Source organism: Physeter macrocephalus, chromosome 19 (assembly GCF_002837175.3).
Source record: "Physeter macrocephalus isolate SW-GA chromosome 19, ASM283717v5, whole genome shotgun sequence".
NCBI lineage: Eukaryota > Metazoa > Chordata > Mammalia > Artiodactyla > Physeteridae > Physeter > Physeter macrocephalus.
The window spans coordinates 84315434-84341718 of NC_041232.1; the positions used below are offsets into that span (position 1 = coordinate 84315434).

Sequence of the window (26285 nt, forward strand, 5' to 3'; positions counted from 1 at the left end):
TTGAAATGAGCAAGTATAGGAAAAATAAAAAGATGGTTATAGAAGCCCTAAGTCAAGTTACACATCCTATGGAACCAAATAGTTGTACTATTTTTGTTTGATATTCGGAGTGCTAAATTTGTCTAAAGCAGAACTGTCAGGCATTTGTAATTATGTAATGTCATACTTTCTAACAGAGCCAGCCCCTCACTTAAGAAGTTGACAGCCCGTGAGAGTCCTTCCATAGCAGGATGTCTGCATTTCAGACACATATAGTGCTTGTCGCAGATCCCTGATGGGCAAGTGTAGAAAGTAGGCTTCTTCAGATGGGTTTTTAGGTACTTCATCTCTTCTAGTTTCAGCTGTATTTTGCTAGAGCTAGATAATCTCAGTCTTAGTTCTCAGTGTTTGATGTTCATACTTTTGTTTTCTCTTATATGCTGTACTTTTTACTAAAAAACAAAATAGTTTTAAATAAAAACAAGTAAGGTAATAAGAAGCCTCCTTGGGAAAAGACATTGCTTAACACAGTTGGAGTAGTACCAGGTTACATCATACAATGTAACCAAAGCCTAGCTTGCTTGTCAGTTACTAAATATAATGGAAACTTTGTGTTTTAAACCTAGAACAAGCAACAAACCACTTCTTTCCAAGGGTACAGTTCATTTGTGAATTATTGTGAATTAGGGATCAAAATTTGATATATAATTACTGGATCACTTATTATAGAATGGGGAATCACAGTTATATGAGTGCATAAAATTATAAAACTGTTAGAATTTAAACTAAGGGGTAATGTACGTTTAAAAATAGCCTAGAAAATTTAGATCATTCAAAGAGTGGTAGTAGAAATTATAGTCTTTCAGAAAATGAGATCAAATGATTTTCATTAAGAATCTTCAGGGTCCATAATCTGGTTTCCTGTAGGGGTAGTGTTTAAAACCCTAGGGTTTCAGGGTGGTAGATTGAGACAGTGTTTGCTGAAAGTCACATTCAGAATACTGTTGTGTGACCAGTGGTTATGTAGGCAAATGAGTTTGGAATCTGGTGTGATGGCCCTGTTTAGTGCAGTACATTTTTCTCCTTCCTGATTCACCTTTCTTCCTCCCCCTTTTTTCCCTCTCCTCCCCTGCACCTCATCTCTGTCTGGTAAATGTATGTTAAGCATATATTGTCTTTTTTTGACGTTAGGAGGGACTTTTATGCAGTGAGTCCCAAATCTGGCTCATCAGAATCAAACAGGGGGCTCTTTAGAGCTACAGGCTTTCGTCCCCACCGCAGACTTTCTTAATCGGAATCTGTCCACGTGTAGGTCCAAGGGATTCATGTTTTGATGATTAGCTAAATTTGTCAAATGACTGATATTGTCTATAATTCCCTTGTTTTACAAATGTGGAAGTAGTAGCTCTTAGTATGCTCTTCCAGGGGCAGTTGCATTTCTCAAAACAGGTCTTGGGAAGTCTTGTAAAGATTAAAAGCCTTCATTAATGGTGGAATGACAAGTAGTGTGATAATTTTTGGATTGGTGTGTGGCAGAGCTGGCTAGCTGTCCACCTAAATCAGTTCTTCCTGTCCACAAGGGACGGTTGCACAACTCTAGGTGACATTTTTCAGATTTCCTTGCAGTGAAGCAGGAATGAGTGGAAGTGGTAGGTGCCACTTTTGAGCCAAGGCTTCTAAAGAAGCAAATGCCCTGCCTCTTTCATGCTTGCTTTCGTCTTCTGTCAGCTGGATGCAGAGAATGAGGAAGCTCTGAGTCAGAGCATCAAGTTGGAAAGAGCCAGGATTTCTGCATCAGCTGGGAGCCGACTGCCTGCAGACCTGGAACACCTGCCTTGGGAGTTTACAGGAGTGAGATAGGAGCTTGTGTTTGAGCCATTTTCAAGTCCACTTATTATAGCAGTTATGGAATTAGGGCATTAACTTCTTGTTAGGGTGATTCTAGCCACTGTACCCACATCTGAAGGAAAGGCAGTTTATGAATATGTAGAAAATTAGTATTCTGCAGTTTTTCTTCTCCACATATATAATTCTCTTATCTATTCCTCAGACTGCAGAAGCGTAATGTTACAGTTAGGACATTTTATTAGGCCGCAGTGTTTTCTTTTTTTTTTTTTGCGGTACGCGGGCCTCTCACTGTTGTGGCCTCTCCCGTTGCGGAGCACAGGCTCCGGACGCGCGGGCTCAGCGGCCATGGCTCACGGGTCCAGCCGCTCCGCGGCACGTGGGATCCTCCCGGACCGGGGCACGAACCCGTGTCCCCTACATCGGCAGGCGGACTCTCAACCACTGCGCCACCAGGGAAGCCCCGCAGTGTTTTCTTAAAGGTATAATCTGAGGCAGCCAGTACTCGTGTGAAAATTAATAAGTGAAGACTTGTGATGCCAGCTATGAAGGGTTGCCTGCCATGGGGAAGGGAGGGATTTTCAGAACACTCTTATTTACAGACGAATTTAGAGCTGAGAATTCTTATCTATTTTTATTGACTTCTTAGAATTTATACAAAAAATTAGTAAATAAATAAGGTATGAATGTAGAGTTTTCCACACTTCAGTCATTTATTTACTCCTTCATTGTTTTTGCTATATTTTACTCCACAGTATTTTACCTCACTTTTTATTTTTTAAATTTAGCCTTGTCATAAAAAGTAATGTATGTGGAGTCATAGGTTGGTATGTTATTTTTTTTCCCCTAATATTCGTGCTAATAATACACACTTATTTAAAAGTCCTTCCTTGTGGTACATTACTTTATTTTAAAGGCCAGTAGTGTATTTCTGTCATACTTGGGAAATACTGTTCACGTGATGAATACTATTTTAGTGTCTTCAGTGCTTAATCCATAACATTCGTATTGATTAATTGATTGATTGATTGTCACGCTGAGCGGCTTGCGGGATCTCAGTTCCCCACCCAGGGATTGAACCCGGGCCAGGGCAGTGAAACTGCCAAATCCTAACTGCTGGACCACCAGGGAACTCCCCATAACATTCTAGTAGAAGTAAATGCAGTCACCTGGAAACTAGCAGACCAGCTATGTCTAGGGGGACTCTGGGTACAGTGTTTTCCTATTCACACTATAGACTGTTATCAGCACTCTCTTTGCTACTGGAAGTAGTCATTAACATCCTTAAACCTAATCACATTAGAGAGCCAATTCCAGAAACCTCAGTTCCAATGCAAGGGAAAATCCTGTTCCTCTAGAACCACTCTCAGTATCAAAATCTGTATCAGTCAGGATTCTCTAGAGAATCAATAGGATGTATACACATATATAAGAGGAGATTTTTTTATAGGAGTTGGCTAATGCGGATATGGAGGCCTAGAAGTCCCACATTCTTCTTTCTGCAGGCTCGAGGAACAGGAAAGCTGGTGATATAATTCAGTCTGAGTTTGATGGCTCAAAAACCGGGAATGCTAATGTCTGAGGGCAGGAGAAAGTGGACGTCCCAACTCAAGGGCAAACAGCGAATTTGACCTTCCTCCACCTCTCCACCGTCTTGTTCTACTCAGGCCCTCAACAAATTGGGTGTTGCCCACCCACACTGGTGAGGGAGGATATTTTTTATTCAGTTTACCATTCAAATGCTTATCCCTTCCGGAAACAGCCTCACAGATGGACCCGGAAATAATATTTTACCGGCTGTCTGTGCATGCCTTAGCCTCACACATACAGTTAACCATCACAGTACTTTTGGTCAGCTGACCTAGCATGCCCTTAGTGGCACATTTTCCTGCCACCATAGGATCCAGTCTGAGAACACATAGCACGTTTAGTTGTCATGTCTCCTTAGCCTCCTTTAATCTGGAACATTTCCATAGTCTGTCTTTGTCTTTTATGACATTGACATTTGTGATGAATGCAGTCCTCCCCACATTTTTTTTTTGTCTTCAAATAAAACATTCCTCACTCTGTGTTGTGTGCTGTTTCCTCTTAATTAGCTGCAGGTTCGGCATTCTCAACTGCAGTGATGCACAGGTGTCCTGTCCTCCTCAGGGTGTTACATCTGCAGGCATCCCTTGTCCGCCTTCATTGAGGATGTTAATTTGATCACCCCTGGCAAGGAGTAGCTGAGTTATCCACCGTATAATTACTAAGTTTTTTTTCTTCCCTTGCAGCAAATAAGCAGTGTGTAGGGAGATGGTTTAATGCCATTCAAACATTTTGCACATCAAAATCCCCCCATAGAATTGGCATCCATTGATAGTTCTTGCCCGATACAGTCTCTGTCAGTATGATTTTCTATCCCCTCACTCCCTCCACATTTACCAGTTGGCCCTCAGCATTCTGCTGTAACCTTTGCCCTGTCAGCCCATCCATTTGTCTGTCTGATCAGTCTCTCTGTCTCTCTCCCTCTCTCCCAGCCATCAATATGGACTTCTTCATACCTGCTTTTAATGGTTTACTGGCACTAACGACTGTGGCGCTCATGTTGTCCCAGATTTAGTCAGTAGGCACCTCTTCAAGCTGACTCCTGTGTCTTTGTCCCAACATTTTCTAAAAGCATTTCTCCCCACTTCGTGACATGATAAGATGCTCCAGGCTCATGGTGTACTGACCCTGCCCCCCGCCTAGAATCTGCCATTCCTTGAGGAGCCGGGTTCTGTTTAGTGAGGAGGTATCGGAGGCCGAGCTGTGGGTGCCAGCTGTGCTTGTTATTGGTCCTCCTCCTCTCTTGAGTTTAGTGGGCGGTCCGATGGCCGTAGGGATATTTTTTGGTGTCCCTGGGTGTTTGACCAAAATTAGACCCCAAACAGCTCTTTTACAAGTCACCCCTTAAATTTACTTTTATTTGTAAGATTTTGATTCTCAGTTTAGTCTTAGAACCACAATCATAAAATGTATTTCTACCTGAGGGCTTGCTCTTCCCTTCTTGAGAGGAGCTATCATTTTCCATTACTTACCATGTGCAGAGACTTTTTTTAAGCTTCCCCCTGAGTTTCCTCCCCCCCAAAGTAGTATATCTAGGAAAGAGTATAGGAAAAAGCCAGGAAGAAGAAGAAAAAATTACCTATAATTTCATCACCCAGAGGAAAATAAAAAGTATTAACCTTATTAGATAATTGGACTTGGTTAGAACTATATCCATTTTTAAAATTTAATACTGAAGTTTTCTCTTTTCTAAGTATACTTTCTTAACACTCATATCTTTGATACGTAATAATTTATATTCCAGAAATCTTGAGGCTTGATAGTTTTATATCATGTGTTAGCTTATCGACATTTTCCAGATTTCTTCCAAAATTAGTAGTTTTAGTCTATTTTCCTTGCCGTTCTTTGATTAGCCATAGTATTAATCCATCTCTTCAGTGGACCTGAGGAATCTGTTTAAGCAAGAACAGTGTGGAACGTGTCTTTAGCTGTTTTTTTGTTATTTTTCCTCCATTTTTACGTTTTGGAAATAGCCTTTTTCTTCGTATTATTCCTGCTGGAATGAAAAAGAGATCCATTCTTTCTTCTCCTGGTTGAGTGTTCAACATTTTTTTTATTGTCAGTGAGGGATTTTCTCATGGAATTTAGAAATCTTAGTCCTTCTCTCTCACTTTGCAAATGAGGAAACAGAGGCTCAGAAAAGTTAACTGTTTGCCATGTGTCCTGCAGTGTATTGTTGGAATAGCTGGGCCTCCTTACTTGTACATTAATATTCCTTTTCACTAGTGTTGAACATTTTCAGTGTAAATACATTGTGTTTCTTTAATTTTTTTCTCCTTGTTCTCTTCCCTTCCTCAGCATTCGTGTGCTTTGTGCTTCATTTTCTTGCCTTTTGAAAAAGATGAAAGGAAAATTTAAGGAAAGTATACTAACTTTTATTATGGAATGCTTTTTTTTTATGACTGCATTATAAATTCTTGAAAATAAAGGGTCTAATGGAAACACTTAATGAGAAAGCAGGGGCTCTATCACATGTACCTCCTCCCCCGCCCCTTTTAGTGAATAGACTGTTTAAATTAAGTAAAGGATATAAATTCTGTTGTTTCAGTTTTAATATTTCATGACTGATTTTATAGATGAAATTATGTTTTACAATAAATAGAAAGAAGAATTTATACAGCCTGTTCTATTTGATGTGAAACAGCAAATCCCATTTCTCTGTAGCTGTAAAGAAAATTCATTGTAATGTCTTTAGTTGTAAGAGATGGTTTCATTGTGATTAGTTACACTGATAATAAAACCACCTTTTCACATGGCATGAGATACAAACGATCCTATGTGTCTGCTTTCAATGGCATTGAATTTTTTCATTTTCTGCTTTACTCATAGAATCTTCATCCCTTTTATTATTTTTCTATTCCAGTAAGAATTTCCTTTCTTAAAAAAAAATCAAAACAATTAGAAATACTAGCAAAACATTGATTTTAAAAATACTTTTTGAAAGGAGATATATTAAATACCACAAAAGGTGCATTTGTCAGAGATGGTTGATATAAGATAGTAATAAAATTAACTTTATTACAGGATCAATTAACGTATTTGGAAAATAGTACTTGAAGTGTAGGAAGATTTTAAAAAAAGAAATAGCCAGGTAAGAAGGCTGAGCTAACTTTACAGTTTATTTTTGTCCTGTGATTTTTTTATTGGTATTAATACATCTTCACAAGTAGTGTTGGAAAGGTGGCAATCTTTGATGAAGGGATGATGACCTACTTATTCTGTTATGGTTACCATGGTTTGATCCCTTTTAGTATGACTTTTTCGTGATTGTTTTAGCTCTCACTTAGGCAGTAAAGAAATATTCTAATTTTTAACTTGCACACAGAATCAAATTGGATATTTGAAATAGACCATGGGTACCCCTGGAATAGAAACAATATTCTATTCTGACTTGAGTGAGAACTTTTTTTTCTCCATCTGATAGTTTTACTTTACTCTGACCATTTGGGCTTAGGAGCACATAGTTCTAGCCTGCTTGTCTTCAGTGCGTCCTTGGACTGGCTGGGGAAGGTTCTTTTTAGGATTAAGCTGGACATGGCACGTGAGATGCTTTGGAGGTGAAGCTTAACCAGGTACAGGTCCTGTGGCCGGAGGCCCCTACATCACCTGAGCTTGGATGCCTCCTGCTCGGGGAAGGTGTGGGAGTTACGCAGTCTGGGGGCCAGGATTGCGGCCTGTTCAGCCCCGATGACGTGTGGCTGTCCATGGGTTTACTGCATGGGCCGCCTCCTCAGGTTTGGGGAATGTTAGGTTGTAGGCTGCTACCAACCCGACTCTAGCTGGAAAGGATCTCATGGCTACCGTTAGCTCTGAGGCAGGTCGCTTGCTATCATTGAATCTGGGGGCCTATAAGAAGGAAAAGCCTCCTCCAAAATGAGCAGGTCTTTCAGAAATATTAAGACTTTTATTCCATACAAATCTAAATTTAAAATTCCACCTCATCTCTTTAATAACTCTTGATTTTATTACACCACTTTTTCACTGTAAGCTGTATCAGTTGGTAGTGGGAGAGGCATCAATGTAAATGTCAGTTTCTTAAGTTCTAAAATCTTAACGGAAGTTTGATAGGAATTCTGCCCTTGATATGCGTTTCGGAGTATACTTCACTTACCATTTATTGACCTCCTCCTGTGTAGCTTAATACTCTTTTGCTAGTACAGAAGATTCCTGTTAAAGGTTGGAGCATATAGGAAAGGAAATTATGTATAAACTACATATAAAGGAGGGGTGAACTTGAGCCGGTCTGTTCCTGACAAGGTGTAAAGGGAGAGAACGGGCATTATATTAGTAGTCCAGTGCTATATAACAAATTACGTCAAAACATGGGGCTTCAAGCTAGGTTCTGTGGTCAGGGATTTGGGAGTGGGCTCACCTGGGTGGCTGTGCGCCAGGTCTCTTGCGTCCCTGAAGTGCCTGAAGGCTCGCCTGGGGCTGGAGGAGCTGCTCCCTCGTCCCTGTCGGCAGAGTTCCTCTGGCTCTTGGTAGTGAAGCTTCAGTCCCTTGCCACCTCCTGGAGCCCCCCTCGTAGGCTGCAGGGGTGCCCTCCCGCTTCCCCAGACAAGGTGAGGCAAGGGAAGGGGGCAGGCCCGAAGCATGGTGGAGCACGCTCACTCCTGCTATTTCTGTCCCTTCTAGGCAGGCCGTCAGGCCAGCCCACACCAAGGTGAGGGCTAGCCCCACCCTTTACCAGGAGCGCCAGAGAATTCTGTGGACTCATTTTGAACCACCACAGGCATTTTCCTGGGAGGGGAGACGCACAGGTTTACACACACAGCTGAGGAGAGCATTGCAGCCAGCTCTCGGCACGGCGAGGAGGTGGGTTTAGTGGACCCAGGTATTCATGGGCCAGCCTCATTGCAAGTAGACCACAACTACGTGACGCATCCATTTGTGGTGAATTGCCTCCAGTGTTCTCTAGTAAACGGGTTTAGGGTGTTAAATTATACTCTTTTGTCATGGAAGAAATTATTCAACTTGTGAGCATTTTCATAGAAAAGTGTTTTTTCTTTTTGGGTAGGATCAGATGCTTTGTTTTGTGGTCTCTGTTAGGTATTGATGCTTCTGATGGGAGAGTTTGGTGAGAGGAGGATTACATAAAGTAAAGTACCCTTTTAATTACCCTTATGTTATGCACTTGGTGTTTGTAACCACGACAACTGATGCTTCAGAGTTTCTCATTAGCAGCCTCTCCATAGGGATGTGGTGGTACTGTATTAAATTAGTGATAGTATAATGGTAAGAGACATATTCTCAATAAAAAGTCCAGTTGAAATGGTAGGTTAAGAAAGAGATCTGAGTAGTCCGCTAATTTCCCTTTATTTCTCGTCTCAGCTGTCGCTACTGCACATCATAATAGGCTCGTAGGGCGTTTTACCTGCCCTACCTTGACCTCCCAGGCCCAAAGGGCAAGGACGAAGACCATGGGGAGTTTCTGTATATGCCTGTGTGTGCACACCTGCCCTGCCACACACTCTTGGCCTGGTGCCAATGCGTGCCAGCTTCACAGCGTTTGCATCAGGAATTTGGGTCAGTCTCGGAGGGATGAGGGCGAGCTGGCCTGGGGTGCAGGAGGGGAGAGCTGGTCTCCCGTGTGGGTGGCCTCGTCCTACTCCTGGCGAGCCTGTCCCTGCCTGTGTGAGAGACAGAACTCAGCCTCGCTTACGTACACTCAGCACGAAAGAGGAACGGGGTGAAGAGAGACACGAAGGCGAGATGCCCTGACTGAGAGGTGGAACGAAAGAGGAAAATTTCATCCGTGCTGCCCACAGTAAGGTTAGCATATGAAATGGTCGAATAGCTGGTATGTTTCTCTACTAGTTCCTGCAATACTTCCTTAAAAATGCTGAAAAAAACTTCCTGTGAGAAATGGCCACCAGGTGTCATCAGAATGCTGCTATTGATTTGTTTTATTATTGTTCTTTTTTTTTATAATTTTTGAATTTTATTTTATTTATTTTTTTATACAGCAGGTCCTTATTAGTCATCAGCTTTACACACATCAGTGTCTACATGTCAGTCCCAATCTCCCAGTTCATCACACCACCACCACCACCCCCCTCCCGCCGCTTTCCCCCTTGGTGTCCATACGTTTGTCCTCTACATCTGTGTCTCAACTTCTGCCCTGCAAACCGGTTCATCTGTACCATTTTTCTAGGTTCTTATTATTGTTCTTAAAAAGTATATGCATGTTTTGATTTCTTTCTTGCACTTTTTTTTTTTTTCTTTTTAAACTGTAGCAGAGACTATTTCAGTTAGAGCAGGGACTTTCTTTTGGGACATTTTCTTGGTGAGCTAATAATTTTTTATAGGTAAAATTGAAGATCACTATATAAAACTTATTTATTTATTTATTTTTAGTTGAGGAACAACTACTAGTTGAGAATTTGGATGAGAGTAGAAACTATAAATGGAATTGCATATTTGAAACTCTTTGGCACAGTGAGGATGTGTGTTGAATGGTAATCGATGAATTTGTGTAGGAACCGTGTGCTTTAAGAAGATTTGGTTTAATAATATATCTCATTATTTTAGTCTAAATACCTACTAAGTCTTCTGAATTTTGAAACCTTGCTGTGGGAAGAAATCGGAGACTCACTGGCTTCTCAATGGGTACAAGTACCAGGACTTTCAGAAAGAACAGGGATTTTGCCTTACTTACTTAGAGGGTTGACAGTGAGTCCCATGCCTGTTCTGCTGTTTTGCTTTGTTCACAGAGAATTAAAGGTGCTTTCTGGTACATGGTAGGCTTTCCATAAATGTTGAGTGAATGAATTAAATATGCCTCCAGAAAAGAGTCCTTGAACTTTCCCAGTTGGGTGATTTTTGAATTCTGCTATAATAACCTAATAAGCTTTCTGATGAAGGTTTTTCTTTAAAAAATATATATATAAAGGTTCCTCATTTCTGTGGAATCCCCTCTAGATCACTTTAGATACTTACTAAATCACCTTGCACTCCTGCTTACTGATGTCATTCTAGTTCAGGCCTTATAACTTGAACTATTAAAATGTGCTCTTTCTGCCTCTAGACTTTCTCTACCCATGATATGTGCTGCATACTGAAAAATGAAGCTTCCTGAAGCAGTGCTGTGTTTTGGTGACTCCCCACTGACACTACTGAATAAGTCCCAGTTCTTAATTCGGAGCCTCCTATGATGTGGTGTTGGTCATCTGCCTGGGTTTTAAGTTGCCCTGCAGTAGAAAGCCAGGGCTGTAGCTGTCTGCACTGCTGACAGTCTCACATGCTCATTGGGTGTGCTTTGTGGCTTTGCTAATCCCTTTTTTCTACTTGAAATGTTTAACTGTTCCTACCTGCCCCCTCAACAAAAGAAAAAAACAGTTTTAGTGTCCTGGGGTTTAGCTCAAATGATATTTCTGCTCTTTTAGCCAAATAGTCTACTTGGCAGTATGGTCCCTTGCTCATTTATGCTGCTGTAGTTCTTAGTTTATATCACACACGTGATCATATGTGGCCTTGTATTAGAGTTCCTTTTCATATATGTCACATGACTCCTAATAGAATATGAGCCTGCTGAGGGCAGATGATGTGTTTGTATCATTATAGTTCCTTTCATTTTCTAGGCAACTCAGTATATATATTTGTTGAATGTTGGTTGTTCTTTCTTGGTATAATGAGATGTTGAGTTATTTCATTAATTTCAAAAGTCAATTGGGAAATAACAAATGTGGAAACATTTTCTCCTTTTGTTTTAGAATTTTTGGAGCCATTATACAGAAGATAATGAAGAGCCTCATTATTTTGCTTCTGCATATTAATGTAGTCATTCATTTGTCTCCAAAAATGTATGAGTCACATGCCATCTATAGAGCATTGACTCTGAATAGATGTACGTGTGTGGGTCTTCCGTGGGTTGGTGTTTGTGTGTTCTGTGCATGTGCACCTGCTAGTGTCCGTAGTGAATGTTGTGTAGCCGCGGGCCACAGTGATGTCGGAAGAGGAGGAGATGAAAGGACTCATTATTGAAAGAAATTCTCACCGTTTTAGATTAAGCGTTAAAAGGTTTTAAAAATAACTCCTGTTATGGACGTTTTCAAACATATATGTATGCAAACACATAGAAAATTGATAGAATGGCATACTGAATCCCCATGTAACTGTCACTCAGCTTTCAGCACTGTCGGTACCTAGCCTTCGCTAGGCTCCTTTCCTGGACCATTTTAAAGTGTATCTCAGACATTTTTCATTTCATCAATAAATACTTAGATAGGAGACATTCCTTATTTCACAGTGAAACATTTGTTCATTCTAGTACCTGTTGTGTGCTTGGAATTGTTCTAGGCTCTTGGGACATGTGAGTGGATAAAATAAACCAGGCCCTTACATTCTAGCTTGGGAGACAGAAAGCAAGCTAGACACATAAATAACCAGAACAAGGAAGAAATTGATTTCATCAAAATTGAAAACTTCTGCTTATCAAAAGACAACATTTATAAAATGGAAAGGGAGAAAATATTTGTAAAACATGTATCTGACAAAGGATTTATATCCAGAACACATAGGCTCAATAATAAAACAGACAAGTGATGTAAGAAACCGGCCAAAGGCTAACAAGGACTTTCCGAAGCATGTAGCATCATTCAGCACGGTCGCTAGTTACCGGGGAAATGCAGAGTGACTTCACACACACCCACGAGAAAGACTAAAATTGAAAAGGCTGACAGTGTCAAATATTGGTGAGGAAGTGGATCAGTCACAATTCTTGACACTGCTGGTGGCCGTATAAAACAGTACAGCCACTTTGAACATCAGTCAGGAAATTTCTCATACAGTTACGCACACACATTTGCCCTCTAGCCCAGCAAGGCCACCCCAGGTGTTTACATAAAAGAAATGAAAATCTATGTTCATGAAAGACTTGTACAAGAATATTTATAGCAGCTTTATCATAATAGCCAAAAAGGGAAGTAGCTCAGTGTCCATCAACAGAATTGTAAATCTGTGCGGTGGACTAGTGCTCGGCACTGAAGTGGAGCACATTGCTGACCCATGCAGCACAGACGTTGCGCTGAGCAGAAGAAGCCAGAGCCTCCTTCCCACCAATAGTGTATATATCGTCTGATGTCATTTATATGCAAAACTCATCTATTGTGGAAGAATTCTGAGCAGTGGTTGCCTCCAGTTGCGGGAGTGGGGAGGGGAGTGGGTTACAGGGACTGAGCGTGAAGGGCTTGAGAGAGTTTTGGGGGCATCTCTGTCTTGAGAGGGACAGTCCTGAGGGACCTGCAGCTCTCTGGGTTTCTCTTTCTGCCATCTTTCCTCTCCTTTACTCTGCCCCACAAGCTCTAGCTGCCCTCCTCTCTGCTGGGAGGTCCCTGGGCTCTGTCTGTGGCCTGCGTCCATTCTTCAGACAGTAATCTGGCGCTCACCTGGTTTGTTTCTCATCTCTCAGGATCACTATCTTTTGGTGCTTGATGTCCAGTGTCTTGTGCTGTTGTTTCATAGATTCTGTTTTTTTCTTTTTTATTTGTTTCATGCATGAGATTAAATCCAGTCCCTGTGACTCTTGACCAGAAGTCGATGTCCTGGACTGGACAATATATCTATTTAAAAAAAAAAGTCTCACCCCTTAAAATGTAAGGCAGAGATTTTGTGTTTTGTCTTTGCTTTAATTCCAGTATCTAGTACAACCAAAAATACTTCGCATACAGTAGGCCCTAAGTGAAGATTTTGGAACAGACACATGATTCATTCTTTCTTACTTTCTTTCCTCCTTTTACTGTTGCATTACAAATGTTGAATAGCAAACCCAATGCTTTATCTAAAACAGCATTTTCTAAAAGGTCCTTTGGAACACTGGCCTCTTGATTCTTTATAAACAAAGGGCTCTGTAATGAAATTAGTTTGGGAAACACTTATGTACTGAGAAATTCTGTGATAAAGACACTTGTTTAAACCAGAGTTTTCTATACTTATTTGACCAGGGATATTTTTTCCCCTCAAAACACCTTTTGACCTTTTATATAATTTACATTTTCTGGAACACATTCTGAAGAAATGGTGATCTGATGTTGTACATCTTGTAAGTGTAATAAAACTATATACATTTATCTTTTTCACTCTTTTACTAGAGTGATACAATATGTTACTATATTACAATATATTGTAATAAATACAAGATTTTTTTTTTTTTTTTTTTTTTTTTGTGGTATGCGGGCCTCCCTCTGCCGTGGCCTCTCCCGTTGCGGAGCACAGGCTCCGGACGCCCAGGCTCAGTGGCCATGGCTCACCGGCCCAGCCGCTCCGCGGCATGTGGGATCCTCCCAGACCGGGGCGCGAACCCGGTTCCCCTGCATCGGCAGGCGGACGCGCAACCACTGCGCCACCAGGGAAGCCCAATACAAGATATTTTTGTATGTAAATTACATATGATAATTTATACACTTTAAAGCAACTTTATTGGGTTATTCACATACCATACAATGCACCCATTCATACTATGATTTAATGAATTTAAGTATACTCACAGACATGTGCAACCATCACCACAGTGAATTTTAGAACGTCTTCATCACCTTTTAGATATTATCCACCACCGCTACCCCACTCTCTCCCATCTCCTGTCCCGTGTTCCCGCCCAGCCCTAAGGAACCACTATTCTACTTTCTGTCTCTATAGATTTGCCTATTCTGGGTATTTCTTATAAAAGGAATCATATAGTATGTGGTCTTTTGTAACTGGCTTCCTTCACTTAGCATAATGTTTCCAAAGTTCATCCATATCGTGGTTTGTATTAATACTTCATTCTTTTTGTGGCCGATTAACATTCTGTTGTACGGATGTACCTCATTTTGTTTACCCATTAATCTGTTGCTGAACATTTGGGTTGTTTCTACCTCCTGGCCATTGTGGATAATACGGCTGTAAAAATTTGTGTCCAAGTTTTTGTGTGGACGTATGTTTTTATTTCTCTTGGGCATATATCTAGGAGTGGAGTTTCTGGGCTGTAAGATACACTGTGTTTAATCGTTTGAGGAGCTGCCAGACTCTTTTCCAAAGTGGCATCATCATTTTACATTTCCACTAGCATTGTATGAGTGTTCTGATTTCTCCACATCCTCACCAACACTTGTTATTACCTGACTTTTTAAAATTTTTCTTTTTAATTTATTATTCATTTTTGGCTGCGCCGGGTTTTAGTTGCAGCATGTGGACTCTTAGCTGTGACATGCATGTGGGATCTAGTTCCCTGACCAGGGGTTGAACCTGGGCCCCCTGCACTGGGAGTGTGGAATCTTACCCACTGGACCACCAGGGAAGTCCCTTATCTGACTTTTTGATTCTAGCCATCGTAGTGGGTGTAAAGTGGTATTGCATTATAGTTTTGATTTGCATTTCTCTGATGACTACTCATGTAGAGTATGTTTTCATGTGCTTTTTGGCCATTTGCATATCTTCTTTGGGGAAATGTATATTCAGCTCCTTTTCTTTAAAAATTTTTATTTATTAACTTTTGGCTGCGTTGGGTCTTTGTGGCTGTGTTGGGTCTTCATTGCTGCGCACGGGCTTTCTCTAGTTGCAGCAAGCAGGGGCTCCTCTTCCTTGCGGTGCGCAGGCTTCTCACTGTGGCGGCTTCTCTTGTTGCGGAGCACAGGCTCTAGGCACGAGGGCTTCAGTAGTTGTGGCTCACGGGCTCTAGAGAGCAGGCTCAGTAGTTGTGGTGCAAGGGCTTAGTTACTCCGCGGCATGTGGGATCTTCCTGGACCAGGGCTCGAACCTGTGTCCCCTGCATTGGCAGGTGGATTCTTAACCACTGCACCACCAGGGAAGCCCCTCAGCTCCTTTTAAAATTGGACTTTTAAAAAATCATTGAGTTATAAGATTTTTAAAAATATATATTCTAGATTAAGTCCTGTATCAGATATTGATTTGCAGAACATTTTTCCCATCCTGTGGCTTGTCTTTTCACTTCTTTTTGGTGGTCTTTGAAGATAATGTCATTTGAAGGTTTTAATTTTGATAAAGACCAATTTATTATTTTTTTTTAGTTACTCATGCTTTTGGTGTCATTATCTTATATATAATTTCTAGTCCCTACTTTTAGCAGAGTCAGAACAACAGCCTTCATTTGGTTTGTCATCATGACAAAGAAACAAAAAAAATGGTTAAAATAGTTAAAAATAGTTACCATTAGCTTTGAGGCCATAATACTTGATGAATAATACTTTTTATTAACATCAAATCAAATGGCATTTGGCTGAGAATTCCATTCATGGTGTAAAGTAAATGGAAAATGATATGTTTTAATTGAATTAAATAGCATAATGAAAAATAAAATCAATGTTATTGATTTTAAAGCATTTTATTCAATAAAATTCTTCCTCCCCCCGCTAAAATTTACGTTATTAATTCTACTCTATCAGTGACATTTCCCCTTAACCTGTTAACCTTCAGACAACACAAAATGACTGTTAGATGAAGACATTGGTGATTGACTGCTGGAACAGGAGTGGCTGTTCATTGGCAACAGTGCTTGAACATGAACAATGATGTGTGATGAGCATATGCATGTTGTTAATTAGGATATACTTAGAAGGATGATAGACTCTTTGCTCTAGGGGAAGAGGATGAAGCAGTTGTTTTAAAATTATGTTTTTTTTACACTGGGACTTGGGCTTCTGTTGAGAATCTAAAGAGGGGGTGGGCTGGCTCCCTGACTTGTATCACAGCAATCACAGCAGTTTTTGTTTAATCTGTTTTACAGAATGGGAGTTCACGGAAATGTACTTTGAAAAGAGGGCTTCTCTGGTTGTTGTTGTTTTTTTTTTAAAGTAGTAAATTGAAATGTACCAGTAAAAAGAATTAAAACATGGGAGTTTTTTTGTAAGCTGGTTGAAAATTACTTTTTCTATCAAAGTAGTGTAGCATTGCTTCCTGAGTCAGCAGTATGACGATGTGGTGTGCCCCAAATCTGATTTCATGCATTTCATAAAGGACTTTGCACATGCGATCAAATCCATCTCAATGTAAAGGAGACCTCGAGGCTAATTTTATGATATTTTTCGTCTAGTGTGTCACTTTATGTCGACTTTTGGACTAACTTGTGTGTCTTTTCTTTATGGTCAAACATTTTATACCATTTTAATTTTCTTCCCAGGTTATGTGTGCCCAGTGAGCCACCCCTGACACAAGAAGCATCATCAGCACTTTATTAGTGATGGATACTGAGAAGAAACCAGAGAATGATGAGGATGACGGTGTAAACGAAGAAGCAAAAGACTTGAGAAATAGTTCACCCCATGATGTAGATTGTGGGCCTGTATCTGAGGTGATAGCAGATTCCTCTGAGAATTCCACAAGCAAAAGAGGTTTTTTAGAGTCATCAGACTTTGACAGTGCTGTCGTGGAGAACGATGGAAATGAACATGCTTCCAAGAGAATGAAATTAGCTGAGGCAGAGCCCCTCCAGTCGGGAGAGCTGGGCATCCATGGGTCAGAGAGGCCTGAGGGCGCAGGCCCGGAAGTGGGTGTTCCATTGGCGGGGACAGGGGCGGGTGCCCTCCTGAGTGACCCTGATGGAGGCGTGTGTCTTCCTGGTGCCTTCACCGACCCCTGCAATGTTAGCCCCACGGACGCTGCTTCTCTGGAAACAGACGCTGAGAAGAAGCCAGCTCAGGAAATGGTTTTCCTTGATCCAGGAAGAGAGCTTCCCTTCCCCCAGAATGAGATGCATGCGAGCGGTACCCTCGGAATTGTGGATGGAGTTCTGCAGTGCAGCGTGTGTGGTCACTCGTTTGCTTCCTGCTCCGATTTGGAGAAGCACGCTGAGTGTCACACGCAGCAGCCTGAGGACCGTGCCTGCGGCCCCTGTGGCCACAAAGCGGAGAGCAGCGCGGCCTTACATGTGGATGTCAGGCAGGTGCACGGGCCACAGAGGGTCTTTTCTTGTGACCTCTGTGGCTTTCAGTGTGTGGAGGAGAACCTGTTGAATGCACACTATCTCGGCAAAACACATCTCCGGCGTCAGAACCTTGCTGCTCGTGGAGGGTTTGTACAGATCTTAACCAAACAGCCTTTTCCTAAGAGGCCATGTCCCATGGGAACAAAAAGTGTTCACACAAAGCCAAGAGCGTCTAAGCCAATAGCAAAGAATGTCGGTTCAAAAGGATTACGAAACGTTGGAAGCAAATTTAAAGATTTCAGAGGAAGCATTTCTAAACAAAGTGGAAGTGGCAGTGAGTTGCTGGTTGAAATGATGCCATCCAGGAATACTTCACCAGAAAAAGTAGAGATTGTTGAAGAAAATGTAACCTCCCTCGATATACCTCAGAATCCCGAAAACCAGAGTAAAAAGTTAGGAGACTTAGTCACCTCAGAGGGTCTCCTAGAGAAATTGGAGTCTACCAGAAACACCCTCCAGGCAGCCCACGGTGTCAGTACAGCCTCAAGACTCAGAACTGAGCGGAACATCCTCATGCTGGGCAACAGCTTCCGACGACGCAGTGGCACTTTCGCCTTAAGGGGCCAGGCAAAGAAAAGGTTCACTCTTTTAGGAATTAATAAAAGAGGCACTACTGAAACTCAGAGACTGTGTTTGAAACACTTTAGAACACAGATGAAAACAAGTGATGCTGAGTCAACACCTCAGCATGCAGAAACCGGTGGCAGCGTCCAGGGTCTGTGCGTCACATCTGCAGAGACCCAGGACCTGAAGCAAGACAGGAGAAGCTCCCATCTCCCGTGCTCCCTCGACTCACTAACGGTGAGGCCGCCTTCTGATGACCAGGTGTTGTGTATGTGTACAGACTGTGGACACACAGCCACAAACAGGACAGAGTTGGAAGTCCATGTGAAGAGGTGCCACGCAGGAGAGATGCAGTCTAACTGCCAGACGTGTGGCTTTTCCAGTGCGTCCAGGAGGGACTTGGATTCACACTCGCACAATAACCAGCATCAGCAGACCGCCCCTGGCCTCAGTTGTCAGTGTTGTTCCTTTACTTCCTTGAATGAAATGTACCTGAGAGACCACATGACGGAAAAGCACAGTAGGGGTTTCCTTTGCACGCCTTGTAATCTGTTCTTCTCGTCTGAGAAAGACATGGAGGAACACAAAACAACTGAGAAGCACATTCACTTGTTGGGTCAGCCAAAGACTTCTCAATCATTTAACAATGATTTGGTTTTACAGACTTTACCTTTCAGTACTTTAGAATCAGAAAATACAAAAGATTCTGTGAGTGAGTCAGGAAAAGCAGCTCAGGAAGAACCAGTTCAGTCCAGGGTAAGCCATGGAAATGAAGTAAGACATGCGAATAAGCCTCAGTTTCAGTGTAAGAAGTGTTTTTATAAAACAAGATCTTCCACTGTTCTCACAAGACACATAAAACTCCGCCATGGTCAAGACTATCACTTTCTTTGTAAGGCATGTAATCTTTACTCATTGAGCAAAGAAGGAATGGAGAAACACATTAAGAGAAGCAAACATCTTGAAAATGCTAAGAAAAATAATATTGGCTTAAGCTTTGAAGAATGTATTGAAAGGGTCTGCATAGGTGCAAATGACAAAAAAGAAGAGTTTACCATTTCTGGGAATGGAAGGATAGAAGGCCATGTGGAAGGTGTGCAATTCCAGGAGCACGCCTGTCTCGACAAGAGCATCCTCCTTCCCCAGGAACTGTCACAATCTGGTGTAATCACCAAAGAGGCTGAATTAGCTTTGACCACTGCCCCAAAGAGAGGGAGACCTAAAGGTAACATCTCACGGACATGTTCACATTGTGGTCTTTTGGCCTCGAGTATTACAAACTTGACCGTGCACATTAGACGAAAACACAGTCACCAGTACAGTTATTTATGCAAAGTGTGTAAGTATTATACTGTAACTAAGGGAGACATGGAACGTCATTGTGCCACCAAGAAACATAAAGGACGTGTAGAAATAGAAGCGAGTGGAAAACCAAGTTCAGATATCATTGTTGGCCCGGAAGGGGGTAACCTTGAATCCTGTAGGAAGAACACCACTTCAGCAGTTTCGGAAGTACCTGCCAACGAGTCAGCTGAAGCAGACACCTCCGTTTCAGAAAAGCCAGTACTAGAGCAAGGGAATCCAGTTGAAGTTGGCGTTGAGAACGTATTCCAGTCTACAGATGGGGAAACTAACGGTCACATTCTTGAGAAAAAGGAACAAAAGTCTCTAGAACCAGAGGACCGTATCCATCAGGGCAATGCCTGCTCCCAGGGAGATGATGCAGGTACAGGAGATAACAAATGTGCGCGCTGTGAGTTTAACGCTTACTCTTCTGCTTCTCTAGAGCTGCACGTAAAACGGAGACATACAAGAGAGTTTGCGTTTTACTGCATGGCGTGTGATTACTATGCTGTGACTCGGCGGGAGATGACCAGGCACGCAGCAACAGAAAAACATAAGATGAAAAGGCAGTCTTACCTGAACTCTTCTAACGTAGAAGCCAGTTCTGCAGAAATGTCCAAAACCATAATTATTCCTGAAGGGCAGCATCAGCAAAGTTCTGAAGAATTTCAGATAATTTCAGACCAACCCTCTGAAACTCTCAAAACTAGAAATGCTGCTGCGTGTTCTATTTTGGATGAGAATACAAATTTAGATATGTCCAAAGTACTCTGCGCTCCTGGCTCTGTAGAAATTGAGACTGAGGAAGAATCTAATCTCAGCGAAGATCATTCCTTTTGTGAAGCTTTCCAGCAGCCCCTTGCCAAGGATAAAGTAACAAAACCGGAGGAGATGGTGTCCCTTAATATTTCCTCTAATTATGGCTCCCCAGGCAACTTTCAGAATGGAAATTCAGGAAGCTCAGCTTTGAATTATGAGACAGCAAAGAAAAACCACAGTGTGTTGAATGACGTCAGTGATCCAAACACACATTGCAAGAGTGATGGCGGAAACATAGGGGGCAAGGCAGATAAAGTCCTTGGCAAACGTGTGCTCCCCAGAGCTCTAGAAGGAGAGCATTCGGCTGAGAGCACCATGCTGAGAGCAGCTGGAGAAGAGCTCAACCTGGGTAGCAGTGGTCAGAACAAAGTTGGAAGTGTGCAGAGTTCAGGGGATTTGAAAGATGTGCCAGAAGATCCCATTCTAGAGGATAAGGAGATTCTGATGAATTCCCAACATGAAAGTAAAATAATTTTGGAAGAGGATGGTCCAGCTTCTGATAGCACCGTTGAAAATACTGATGCTTATGAAACTATAATCAGTATTGATGATAAAGGACAAGCTGTGTACAGTTTTGGCCGGTTTGATTCTTCCATCATAAGGATAAAGAACCCCGAAGATGGGGACCTGTTAGACCAGTCTGAAGAGGGGCTCATAGCAGCAGGAGTGAGAATGAGTGAGTTGCCCTTAAAGGACTGTGCTCAAGGTGCGAAAAAGAAGAAATCCGACGGCGGTTCCTTTGCCGAATCCACACGAATTCGTTGTGATGACTGTGGCTTCTTAGCAGATGGTTTGAGTGGACTGAATGTTCACATAGCCATGAAGCATCCTACAAAAGAGAAACACTTCCACTGTCTGCTGTGTGGAAAGTCGTTCTACACGGAGAGCAACCTCCATCAGCATTTGGCCAGTGCTGGTCACATGAGAAATGAACAGGCCAGCGTCGAGGAGCTTCCCGAGGGAGGGGCCACCTTTAAATGTGTCAAGTGTACAGAGCCCTTTGATTCTGAACAGAATTTATTTCTGCATATTAAAGGGCAGCATGAGGAACTGCTCCGAGAGGTGAATAAGTACATAGTGGAAGACACTGAGCAAATCAACCGCGAGAGAGAGGAAAATCAGGGGAACGTTTGCAAGTATTGTGGGAAGATGTGTCGCAGTAGCAATTCGATGGCATTCCTAGCGCACATTCGCACTCACACAGGTATGTAAAGTGCAGCAAACCTCTCGTTACCCACCAGGTGCAGAGGAGTGATAGAGTTCGGACATTTGTTCCCATTCAAATGTGGAGGCCTTACCCGCATTTGCCATTCGGCCTCCACCCAGTTCACCTCCCACTGCCTCGAGGCTCTGGACGCTGCCCTAGTCTTTGTTGACACTTAACATTTCTAAAGGTAATTAACTGAGCCTTAGTGATTCCAAAGGCACGATGTTTGGCAGATTTATTTTATCAAGAAGCCTAGTCCCTCTGATGCGTTTGTTCAATTCCCCTCTCTCACAGCTTTTCAGTTGTCTCTAAGTCCTGGTTGTTTGGTTTTCCAGGGTGTCTATTAAGTGGCACTTTGGGTTTCAGAGGACATATTAAGTGGCTTTTGAGGAGTGGAATATGAAAATTTTCTTACAGTTTTAGGGATTTAAATGTATTCATTGCCAGATCGTTTATATCCCAAAGTGTAACTCCCAGGCAACAAGATTCTGCTTTCAAGGATCAAAATTAGTCAACACTTTTCAAAGTTAATATGTCCTGGGGATTTGGTTTGCATGGAGGTAGCACTTGATTTAATTTCTGTGCTGTCACATGTAGTGTTCCATTTTAATGTTCAATTTTAGGTAGAAATTTTTTTAAAAAACTTTTTGTGGAAAATACGTAAGCCACTATTCTAAATTTATGTAAAAATTCGCTGCACTGTTTCTATAAACCTGCCATACATTCTTTGTTTTAAATGGACAGCTTTTCTAAATCATTGTGCTCTGCTTAGACAAGTTCTGTCTCCGTGGTTGAATTTATGAGTGGATTTGAATAATAAATTCACATTTCAATGAACATATTTTCATTAAAACTGTAAGGTTTATTTTACTGTACTTTTAAATAATGGCTTATTATTAAAGCTATACTTTAAATTCATGCAGTTTTTGAAACTTAGTGCACGGTTACAAGGAGGAAGACAAAAGGGTATGAAACATTATTAATAGTTTAGGGTGATTAAAGATAGATAAAAGTTTTTCGTTGAAGAAAGTAACAGGGCAACCTGCATAAGATTAATCCACGTAAATATAAACATTGTACTCTTGGTCCCAGCTCTTCCCATGTAGTAGAACCACTCCTGGAGAGTAAGGTCAAATACTTATTTGTTGGCCTTATTAATACCTCTGTCGGTACCGTCCTGCCGGTCACTTTCTGAAATGATATGGTTTTAGAAATCAGGCTCGTTCATGTGTGCAGAAAATAGGTTCTTTCTTAACATGCCCTCTTAAGGCAGATAAAACTGAATAAAACTAAGAGGAAGATGCTAATGGAGCTCTTTTTAGAATTCTTTATGCAACTGTCTGGTCAAGACATGTTGCTTATAATTGATGTGTCCATTACTTGAATTCTCTTGTAATTATAGTCAATAAGTCTTGTAAATGTGTTAAAGCTCACTAAAAGCATACAAATTCAAGAACAGAGTAAGGCTAATAATTTAAAATAATCAATGTAGGCATTTCAGCACTTAATTTCCCTTGTGTGTTGATAGCTGATCATTCTTAATCCATTAAGATTTATTTAGTCGTTTACAATGCAAAATAGGTTTGCACTGGTCACTTGTGCCATTTGAAAATGTCCACCAGGTTAAGTGCAGAATGTAGTCCATTAGTCTTCCTTGACTATATGTATTAATTGCATTTAAAATCAAGTTAATGTGGATGTGAAAGTGAGGTAACTATCAATATGTGACAGAGTAACCCTACTTATATAAGTTACATCATTGATTGTAACATTTAGTAAAAGTTAGCATACTTTTTAACATCTCCTGTTGGCTTATCAGCAAGTACATCTTTATTGTGTTCTGAGGCACCACAAAGGGCACTCTTCCTGAGTCCCCAGGGCCAGCCTACATTTCAATTTTGCAAGTCATTTTTTGCGGGGAGGTTGCTCTCCAGGTTTTAATCCAAGGTTTTTTGTTGTTGTTGTTGTTGTTGTTTTGTTTTCCTGGAGGCATCTTAAAATGAATTGCTTCTCTGATACTTTGCTTATGTCCATGAAATAGTAATTCAGGGACTGTTATTAATGGTTAACTGGAAAAGGGCTTATTCTTCCAATCCCTGTTTTCATAATTTGTGATTTACTATATGTTTTATGTAACCTTTTCTTCCCATCCTTAACACGATAAAAGCAGCACTAGAAGAAACAAATGAGTTTTGGTTATCAAGGATTGTGGGGAAAAAGCCTCCCAGAGTTTTCCTGAGTGCTCGCTGGTATGAAGCCATCCACATGACCAGAAAGAGCAGCGTCTCCTTTCCCTTTGCGTTAGTAATACAGGAAAAGCTGTCCATTTTCTCTCCGGCATTGTTCTGGTAGTTAGAGCTTTAATTTCCTATACCAGAGGTCATTAAGTCGGAAGACTGTCTGAAGCCCTTAACTTCCTGTTCAGAGCATGCTGGTCCCTGGCGCTATTTGGCAATGTCCACACGTGGGAGAACGTTAGGGCTGGTGGTGTTTGTACCTTAATAAGTGACGGTTTAGAAGCCAGATCAGCTTGGGAAGAGGCGGTTAGGGGGAGTTAGTGCGTCGAGTTTAAGCGCAGTGAGGGCAGGGGCTCTGCTTTGCTCACTGCTTCAGCCCCGTGCGGCGCTGGCTTTCGGTGCTGTTTGTGGAATGAAGGAGTAAACAGATGAGCAGACCAGTGAAGTGTTCAGTGTAGGGAGGGCTGTGGGGTGGAGGGGCGTTAATCAAGCATCTTACTTGATTCTTTAAGACCTAAAGTCTTCTTAGGATTTTTTAAGTGTCAGTGTCACGTCCATGTATGCATAGCAGCTGGCAGTGAATGAAGTTGAGGAAGGCCAGTGCATGTCTGAGGGGGAGGCTTTGTTTTTAAAGTCTTTGGAATTCTTTAGGTAACATTGTGAGGTGCCAGAAAGCTAGAGACCCTCTTTCATTTTTCCCTTTCAGAAAACCTCACAGGCCAAATTAAAACAAAACAAAACAAAAACTACTGAGGGTAATGCTGTCACCATGGAGTGGGACTATTTAAAATAATATTGACAGTTTATAATAATCTCAATATGCCTGAAAGACAAATTTAGAAATATATGGTTTTACAAATTTTGCCTTAAAAATACTATGCCTGGATTCATTTTGGAATGGGCCTAGCAGGCTTAAAAATGGAAATGCTATCAGTTAGGGGAAAAAAAATGGGACATTTCTTGTTTTCTTATACAGAAAAATGTTACCCCTAGTCCCGTAGTGTTAAAATTTTTATGGCCAGAAAGGAGATGTTAACACATCTCTGCATGTAAAATACAAAATGTAGTCAGGGCCTCCGTGATTTCTACATGGAAACAGTCAACAGGGTGACTCGTGGACGTGTTGTCAGCACACCAGCAGTGATGGCTGAAACCCGAAGGAACTGCGGTTTCCACCAGGGAGCCACGGACAGTCCACTGAAAGCGCTGAAGGTCTGTGTCCAGCCCCCGTGGCCCGTGTGCTGCCACACAGAGGAACTCACACCCTGTAGTGCAGAGCGAGCACACAAGGGCTTGAGTCACGAGATATTTTAGATCCTTTCACCAAAATTGTAATAATACACGTGTTGAGAGAGCTTTATCTTCTTCGTTTAGAGCCCTGATGTTATTGTTGATTAATAATTTCCTAATTACCTTTAATGCAGTTTAATTTAAAGTACAGGTAAATTGGTTCTTCTCACTCTTTTCTTTTACAAGTCCCTTTATAGAATGCTGTGTCAAGATGAAATGTTCCAAAGTAGTGATAGGCTTAGTTTTATCAGAATCATTTAAATAAACTGTAGTTTCTAATGTGACTGATAGAATGTGATTGCTGTAAGCTGCAGTCTCAGCCTGCTTTTGACATTTAAACATATAAAGCTGACTAGATATAACCATTCAGGTGCTAAATATATTTTACCTCTACTTCTAACAGTAGAAATGGAAGTATTAGAAGATCTGGCTTCATTGTCTTTGAACTGTGAAATATTCAACTTTGTCTGCCCGTGCTTAGTACTGTTGACTTATTTCTGTTAGAAAATTAAAATTAAATGCTTCACTTTTTTTGTCAGCTTTTGGGAATTAAATTGAAATTTAAGACTCTAAAATTTTTTACTGAGCGCTTCAATTTCAACAGAGTATTCTTGGAGGGTTTTTTTTCAAGGGCATTGTGAAAAGTTCCATTGATCAAAAATGATTTACGGCAACTTTTTTATTTGAGCTCTTTTTGTATATTTATTAAAGTTCACATATTCCATATTCTGTCTAACTGTATTAGAAGAAGTACTTCACCAAGTAGGTACTAAACATGCTATGAAAAATTTGGAAACATTGTACCAATTTTAAACTGTGTTTTTTTAAATGGTTTTATTTTCTTGAGGATTTAAAGGTTAGAATTAGAAAATGGTGTATATGTGTTAACACTTTGCAAGAGTGTTGCTTCTTGTTAATATGGGTAAGTGATTATCAATTAGTAACTATGTTCCAGTTAGAATCTACCTATTCCTGACAATAAGTTTGTGGATTCTGAAATAATTTTGTCTCATTTTTGAGTATAGATTAATCTTATTTCTTTACGAAATAAAAAAATTGTTGGTACTGTGCCTTTTATGTTGAAATGTTTGTTCTTGAAATCAACAATAGCCAAAATGTCAGTAATTCTGATTTGCTGAATCATCACAGATTTTTGGCTCTAAAATGATCATAAAAGCAAATAATTTATCCACTATATATCCTTATATTGTATGGTATTGAAAGAGTAATATCGTGAATAATTTGGGATAAATGTTAGAAAAAGAACTGAAATATTAATGTGAAAAAATTCAAAGCTGTAGAAATATGAGGGAGTGGGGATGTGGCCACTGAGAAATTTATTTGATAATAAATACAGTTTTTAAAAATATCAGCTACTCTGTATGCATTTATGTTTTAAAAATGTTCCATTTAAAATGTTAAATGACTTTTAAAACTATTTTTGTGAATTGTAAAAAAATATTTGAAATTATGTAGCTCATCTCATCTCCTTAGT

General features: G+C 40.9%; 1 protein-coding gene across 12 annotated transcripts in view; it reads left to right on the forward strand.

The window, feature by feature from the left end:
* Positions 1-26285, forward strand: part of ZNF407 (zinc finger protein 407) — a 537200-nt gene that overhangs the window by 8735 nt on the left and 502180 nt on the right. For all 12 annotated transcript variants that reach the window (XM_055080461.1, XM_028480250.1, XM_055080463.1 and 9 more), the window contains exon 2: positions 16526-21260. In XM_055080461.1, the coding sequence (XP_054936436.1) occupies positions 16586-21260 (4675 nt within the window). In that variant the 5' untranslated portion in view covers positions 16526-16585. The remainder of the gene's footprint in view (positions 1-16525; positions 21261-26285) is intronic.